General features: G+C 43.1%; 1 protein-coding gene across 4 annotated transcripts in view; it reads left to right on the top strand.

Moving 5' to 3' along the window:
* Positions 1 to 8,142, top strand: part of TTC13 (tetratricopeptide repeat domain 13) — an 89,760-nt gene that overhangs the window by 539 nt on the left and 81,079 nt on the right. For 3 of the 4 annotated variants that reach the window (XR_005595570.1, XM_039528558.1, XM_039528559.1), the window contains exon 2: positions 4,791 to 4,885. Coding sequence is in view for 2 of the 4 variants with exons in the window: in XM_039528558.1 (XP_039384492.1) it covers positions 4,791 to 4,885 (95 nt within the window). In the remaining 2 variants the exon portion in view is untranslated. Of the gene's footprint in view, positions 1 to 255; positions 272 to 4,790; positions 4,886 to 8,142 lie in introns of those variants that run through there. The other variant, XM_039528561.1, reaches the window with a different exon arrangement.

Here is an 8,142-nt window from a genome sequence, read left to right as displayed (position 1 = left end):
GGGGGCGGCGTGGCACCGGGCGTGAGTGCGCGTGGGAGGCGCGCGGCGTGGCACCGGGCGTGGCGTGGCGTGGGAGGCGCGCGCTGCGGGTCCTGGGGCGTGAGTCGTTCCTTGCTGCCCTCCGCCGCGGGGTCCTTGCTCCCAGCCCCGGGATGGGTCCCGTAGCTACTTACTCTACGAGCAGCGGGTTTGCCCTGTTTTGCTTGGCCGGCATTGGCCTCTCTGCCATCCCCCTGTCTCCGCGGTGCCATGAGCCTGGCAAGCCTCTGAGGTGAGAGGTGAATGGTCAATACCTTTGTTAGGTACCTGTCACCTGAAGGCAGTGGGATGATGTGGACTTCTCCCCTCCTTTGGACTGTATCTTGGAGAAGGAAGGGGTGTGAGTGATAGAGGCATTGATAGTGAAATTCACTTCTTTTCTGTGCTTTGTGGGGCCGGGATGACCCTGGAGGTGACTGAAAGTAAAACGGGAAAAACAAAGCACAGACTGATCTCTTGTCGTAGGGACACTGATCAATTTCAGATAGAAGAGATAATTTTGGCTCAGATCCTCTCAGCTGCTTTGCATGGGCAAACATTGCAGGGCTTAATTTGGGCACAAGTCTATGAACATGAAGAAATTTGTAGGCTCTGGTCCTTTAATTATAAGAAATGCTGGTGATACAGCCCTGTTTTTTGGATAACTGAGCTTCAGATAATCAAGATTTAAATGCAGCAAAGAATCCTGTGGCACCTTATAGACTAACAGACATTTTGCAGCATGAGCTTTCGTGGGTGAATACCCACTTCGTCGGATGCAACTTGCATGAAAGCTCATGCTGCAAAACGTCTGTTAGTCTATAAGGTGCCACAGGATTCTTTGCTGCTTTTACAGATCCAGACTAACACGGCTACCCCTCTGATACAAGACTTAAATGTTCAGTGTAACTTATTGTTACAGCATCTTTTGTATAAACTGTATTCCTAACAAACACTTTAGAGTTGTATAGTACATTGAAAATTATCAGTGATGGTACCAAATCATGACTTTGGCTGTTGCAATAAGCTAACACGAAGAAAAAAGTTTTCAGTTTTCAAAAGGCCAACAGAAAGTGTGAGTCCTCTTGACTGATGAGGGTGGTTCTAATCCAAAATGAATGAAAAGAGAGCTGGCAGGTTTGCAAAGTGCAAATACAGAGCCTATGCAAGCCTGAAATGTGTATTTGGTGGTATGGAGATTTGCCAGCTCCTTATTTGTTAGTGTGTTGAATAGGATTCAGTTTAAAAAAACAAAAAAAAGTTGTCTTGCTGGTAAAGTTAATGTTTCACTGGTTCTATTTGTTTTGTTTGTTAATAAAGAATCTGCTTAATTTAGACCCTAATCTTGCAAAGGTTTAAGCATTTGCATAATTTTACTCACCTGAGAAGCCATCAGTGGGACTAAAGTTCTGCATACGCTTAAGTCTTTGTAGGACATTCAGTATAACATTTGATCATAAGCGTGTATTTATTCATCCTTTGTGACTTAGATATAATGCACATCACTTACAGGCAATACATGTGAACAAAACCAAATGAATATAGAAATATGAAAAAAAACAAACAACAAAATCCAATGTAATAGAGAAACTGCCAGATTTATTTATGTAGCTTGTGACTTCCCAGTTTTGTTTTGCGATGTGTGTACTGGCATATCCTGCTAAGGTTATTTAGAGAAGTTTAAAACAAGTTTAGCAAAGACTTGTGAAAAAATATTTTTGTCTGTATGTGTAAATATATATATTTGGATATGGAAATATATTTGGCTCTGCTCTTAAGACTGCTGCCCTTTAAATTGTTCATGTAAAGCATCCACCTTACAGCAAATGCAAATGGTTAGTTCAGGGGTCGGCAGCCTTTCAGAAGTGGTGTGCCGAGTCTTCATTTATTCACTCTCTAATTTATTGTTTCGCATGCCAATAATACATTTTAACCTTTTTAGAAGGTCTCTTTCTATGTCTATAATATATAACTAAACTATTGTTGAATGTAAAGTAAATAAGGTTTCAAAATGTTTAAGAAGCTTCATTTAAAATTAAACTAAAATGCAGAGCCCCAGAGCAGTAGCCAGGACCTGGGCAGTGTGAGTGCCACTGAAAGTCAGCTCGTTTGCCAGAGGTTGCCTACCCCTGGGTTAGTTGTTTGTATTACTGTAGCACCTAGGAGCCTTAGTTAGAGACCATGTCCCCATTTTGCTAGGTGCTGTAAAAACACAATACAAAATTGGTCCACGCTTCAAAGAGTATAAAACACAAAATTCTTAGCACTGTTTGTGTGTTCCATGTAGCCTGCAGGCAAAGCAGATCTGGTACTTTTATATGTTTACAGGTTGCATCCTAATATAATGTGGCTTATCCATTCCAGTGACCTGTTGTTGCTTATGTTTATAATTAAATAGGTACTTGTATGACAGGCTGAATTAGGATTCTCCAATGGAGAGATGTTTGGAAGATGAAACTTTCAATGTACTGGTTGGGATACAGCTTGTATGAAAGATGTTATGCAAAATAAGACATGTAAAATGGTAGTTCATGATTAGTTGAACTAATAATATCAAGCAAAGTGTTCTGTGGCACCTTATAGACTAACAAACGTATTGGAGCATGAGCTTTCGTGGGTGCATACACGCCCAATGAAGTGGGCATTCACCCACGAAAGCTCATGCTCCAATACGTTTGTTAGTTTATAAGGTGCCACAGGACTCTTTGCCGCTTTTACAGATCCAGACTAACACAGCTTCCCCTCTGATACTTAATAATATCAAGTACATTAACATTAAGTTGAAAGTTTTTCTTCCTTATGACTGCATTGATCATACAGCGACTCCTTATTGATTTAACTATGAAACAATATCTATTCTAGTTTTAAAACCAGTGTCACACCAATCCATTCTCAGCTGTTTACAAATCTTTCAGTTCTGGTTAAATGAATCAATACTTGGAAAAACTCTCCTTTTTGGCTAAGAGGATTTGTTTTTCTCAAACTTCCTCACTGCTGTCATGCTCTCAGTCAGTTCCTGTCTATATTGTAGATCCAGTATGGCTTCTCCTCTGGTTGGATTCTCTACTTTGTGGTTCATAAAATTGTCTTCTGCATAACCTAGGAAACAATTTGATGCAAGTTTGACAGTATTTATTAACCTAAAGATTTATGGGTAGTGAAGTCCCTCCATAAGTAGAGTAATCTTAGAGTTTTGAGAATCTTGTAAATTGGTCCAGGATTTCTTTTTATATGTCCTCTCTATCCTGTGATTTGTAACAGATAGTCCACTCTAATTTTTTCCTTGTATCCTTACGCAAAGAACTTAATCATTAAACACACAGTAGTTGAATTGTAGCTCACTGGCATAGTAAATACTTCTGATATAATGGCACGGCACTCCACCTTGATTCTTTTTGTAGATTAGGTATTTGCAGGAATTACTGGATGAAACTTTATAGCATGCATTAGGCAGAAGGTTACACTAGGTGATCATTGTAGTCCCTTCTGGTGTTAAAATCTGTGAATCTTGGGCTCCTCAAACAATATAATTCCTGTTCTGAGAATCATCCCACCAAGTTTCATTTATGGTTCATTTAGAACCATAACTTGATTTTCTGCTTGTAGTGACTAATTTTTAGTTACTGTTCCGACTTGTGTTTTATAAATAGACTGTGTTGCTTTTTGTTCTCTCTCTCTCTCGCTCTCTGAATTACCTGATTATACCATTTTTGTTTGGGTTTTATAATCAGGACACACAAGTAAGATGTTTCCTACAATAGTAAAGAGGAGGAGCAACAGCTTAACAAAATTGAAACAAGAAGGCTGTTATAGAGTTTTTTGCATTTCCACTGATAAATATTTTTTAAAACATTGCTATTTGCAGTAGATAAGCAAAGGGTTAATTTTGTTTCTTGCACATGTGGTAGAAGTCTTTTGCCTTCTTCAGTATTTCAAACTGGTGAAGAGGGTTTTTGTTTCAGTTTCTTGTATCTGTCAGTCCAGTTATCTGTAGTCATTAAACTCTGTAATGTCTCAGATTCTATTTTGATTTCTACAATTAAGCAATGTATTACTTTTTTTCTTCCCTTCATTCTCCCCCACTTCCCCACCGCATTTACGTACTCTTTCTGGGTGTATTCCCATATTTGGATTTTTATTCATGTTAGACTTTCTATAGTGCCTTTCACTGTAATATCGTAACTGTTAATTTTTCATGTGTTTGTGTCCCATCCCTTATTTTTACCGTTTTTTCTACTCATCTCCGTAATCTTTCTCATCTATCCCTTTCCAGTCTTTACCCCACTATTTGCTGGCCAGCATACCAGCCACCTTTCCTCCATCTGAAGGCTGGATGTAGACCCCATGCAGTGATTCTCCCTAGGACCTGAATGTGCTGGCTCAAGGAGTGAGGGACCAGATAGTTTAAGACTATCACTTTCACACTTCCTCCTCCTTAGGTTCTTCCCCGCCCCACCGCCCCCCATCTCCTGGTTTTCTCCCCATCCACACAAATTTTGGTCAGCTCCATAGGCAGAAATAGTAGTGAAAGTAACTGTATAACAAGGTTCACGTCAGCTACTGCACTTCTTGCCATCTCCCCTGGAACAAACATGATGTATGGAACATATGAACAGTCCTACTCTGTGGGACTGCCCTGTAAAGGAATTTTTAAAAGGTGGGGTTGGCATGAGGAAACATGGCATTTGCATGATCTGGTACATTTATACCCTGCTTAAGTATAATAGTTCAAGTAGACTATCCAGAGATAATTCAAATATTTGTTTTTGCAGATTCACCACTATTGCACTTCCATGAGTCAGACTGTGAACTAAGAGGGTCTTCCTCCTGTGAATCTCTGCTTTCTCTCAATGCTGAAAAAATTCTGGTATGCTGTGTACTATTTTATTATGTACAATAAGAATGCTAATTGGTTGTAGATGTGAGAGAAATGGGTTTGTGTATCTATTTACTAGATGTCGGAATTATTAATAATATTAGAAATTATTATTATGGGAGACCATAAGACAGTAATTTGACCAAAAATCCATTTTTTTAAGTCCAAAGGCCAAATGGCATTTTCTAGCATTGCTCTGAACATGCCTAATAGCTTAAAAATAAGCAGTCAGTTCACCCAATACAGTAACAAAGTATTCATAGGCATATGATCAGTATACTTACTAAATAGACTTGACCAAGGGAAAACCATCTCATTGTGGTGTGCTCCAACATGATCAAGTAGGGTCTAACGAAGAAACCTCAGATTCATGACGTAATGAGTCATTCCATATTCTTTATGAAAATATGCTTATATGAATGACATAATTGAGATATACTTTATGCCAGATGGCTCATGTGAGATATCATTAGAAAGGTTATGATTTACTGAATGTGATTATCTAATTTGTATTCCTGTATCATTTCTGTATCTGAAGTTAGGAATATTGATTATGGATCTGTATTCCTACTATGCTACTTTGGGTGACGCCCACTGCTAACACTTCAGGTGCAACAATGGAAAAGACAAACAGGGCTGATGACCCATCAGCAAGGACAATGAGCTGTGAAAAGCTTGACATTCCTGTGGACACTCCATACTGCCACTGACTCTTGGAGGCTGTGATACTACAGGGTCAGGTGGTCTTGTCACCTGATACTAAACATTACCTGGGACTTCTTGTAAGGGCTTGGCTACACTTACAAGTTGCGCTGCTGGTTACAGCGCTGCTGCTCACAACTGTGTGTGGGGGGCGCTGGGAGTGTGCCACTGACAGCTACCAGCGCCTGCAGTGTGGCACACTTGCAGCACTCAGCGCCTGTATTGAGGGGTGTTTGTGGGCTATCTATCCAGCAGACCCTCCGTCCCGCGCCTGCGCTTTTTTGGCCTGAGTGGCGGGAAGGGAAGGAAGGAAGTGCGGGTCATTCCGCTTCCTGTTTTTTGGCGCCCGTGGTGCATCGCTTCACATCCCCATTCCATTCCGGCAGCGCGGGCGCCATTGAGTGTCTTTCTGTCTCTCTCCTCTCTGTAATCGCGATTTCTGGGCCGAATGCCCCCGATCTGCTGAGGACTCTGATGAGTGTCACACACACACAACACGGGCAGTCCGAGCTATTCCAAGCTCCAAAAACAGTGAAGAGAGAGTCCGACGATGAATAATATATGGATGTCTGCAGCGTGTGCACACTAGAGCGCACTAGAGTGCGACGGCACAGCAGGCAGCCGCTCCGCCGCGCTTTGGGCTGGGGAAACAAGCACTGAGTGGGGGGATCACATCGTCATGGATCTGTCTGGGTGGCTGGCAGTGGGCTGCAGAACTTTCCAGGAAAAGCCACTTTCATGGGACTGTGTGCTGTGCTGCGCCCACACTCTGGCGCAGAGAGACACTGCCTGAGCTGCCCTGGAACGGTGGAAAAGCGGTGGGCTGGGGCAATCTGATGGATGGGAAGAGACAGGTCGTCGTCGGTCGGGTGTGGGAGGGTAAGTGGGACGTGGGGAATCGCTTTTTTTTTGAAGCAAGCAGGCAATTAAATTAATCCTGAAGACCGTGACTCTGGGGTGCGCACTCTGATAGTGGTGGATGGCAAATGGCAAATGGGTAATGGGCGATAGATGCCGTAGATGGGGGCGCATATGGGACCTGCCCCACCTCCTGGCACCACCAGTCATTGTCAGTATTTCTGTGGGGGGCCAGGCGCTTGTGGATCAGGCGCGCATGGATCACATTTACACAGGCTGGGCCTGGGGTGGTGCATGCATGCGGAACTGAAAGAGATGCCTGTTCTCTTTGAACAGGGCCTTTTCAGAGACAGACAGGAGGCAGTAGGGGACAGATGGGGATGTGCCCACTGTGATCCTTGGCCCAACCCCCAGCGCACACTGCTTTGGCCCCGTCATGACTTCCTTGGAGCAAGCAAGGACAGAGAGGGGCCGAGGCAGAGCCAGGGTGAGGCAGAATGACTGTGGAGTGTGCTTTTAGGCGTTTAGGCTGCTTGTAGATGTTTAGATGGGTTTGGGGACTTGGGGCATGGGGAAGCGTGTTTTGTGAAGCGGGAAAGCATCCCATACCCTCCATAATATTTGTGAAGGGTGGTATATTATGAAGAGAGGGGTGAAACATTGAGTGAGGCATGGAGGCTGAGAGGCAGGAGAGAGAGAAGGGGCTAGGCAGAGAGCAGGAGGCAGGGCTTCAAGGATTAGGGATGCCTTGCTGGGAAGAAGAGGGAATGAGCCAGGCCAGAATTTTGAGGCTGAATTGAATTGGACTATTGCTGCATGCTTGTTATCATATTATTATAAATAATAATATTATATTTTTTTTACTGCCTTTTACTTTTCTTTTTCTATGCTTCTTATCTACTATGCTATAATTCAAAGCTATTTTCAAGCAAAAAGAAAATTTTAAAAGAAGAAAAACTTTCACACAGACACACACATTGACACACAGACAGACAGACACAAGAGGGTTGGGGTAACACACAGTCACAAGTTTATATGCCATGTGTGGATTGTGGTTTAATGAATCCTGCACTTCAGGGTGCATATACTCATAATTTGATGCACTTGGAGGGCAGAGGTGCATGGTGTGTGGTGTGTTGGGGAGGGTAAGTTGGTGGCAGGTGTTGGGGGTGGGGTGTGGTGGTAGGCTGGTGGTGGTGGTTGGTGGTGGTTGGAGGGCATGGGGGGGGCACAACATGGGGGGGAGCAGGTGGGGGGGCAAGCGGGTGGGGAACAAGCAGTGGCACTCCGCACTGTGCTCAGGTGGCTTCGCTAGCAGCGGAGGCTCAGGCTTGCAGCTAGGCGCTCCGCTTTCTCCTGGCCCACGGTCCTTCTCTCTTCTCCTTCAATTCTTTTCTCTCTGTAGCTCCCTGCTCCAATCTCTTTCTCTGTCAGTCTTCTTTCTTTTGCTTTTTCTCATCTTTTTTTTCTCTTTTGATGTGTTTTCTCTCTTTTTTTGAGTTGTCAGTTTTTCACTTTCACTGGCTGTTCAGTTTGAACACATACACAGAGTCAGACAACATTCTACACAGATCTCAGTACATCTGAAGTCAGGCAGACATGAAGTTCTCACTTCACATCTATATTTTCTCATCTCCAAACATTGAATTCTTTGAAATGGTGAGTGAGGACAACAGAAAGAGTGAGAG

This window comes from Mauremys reevesii, linkage group 3 (genome assembly GCF_016161935.1).
Source record: "Mauremys reevesii isolate NIE-2019 linkage group 3, ASM1616193v1, whole genome shotgun sequence".
In the NCBI taxonomy this organism is placed as follows: domain Eukaryota; kingdom Metazoa; phylum Chordata; order Testudines; family Geoemydidae; genus Mauremys; species Mauremys reevesii.
This window is presented reverse-complemented; position numbering and strand designations above follow the sequence as displayed.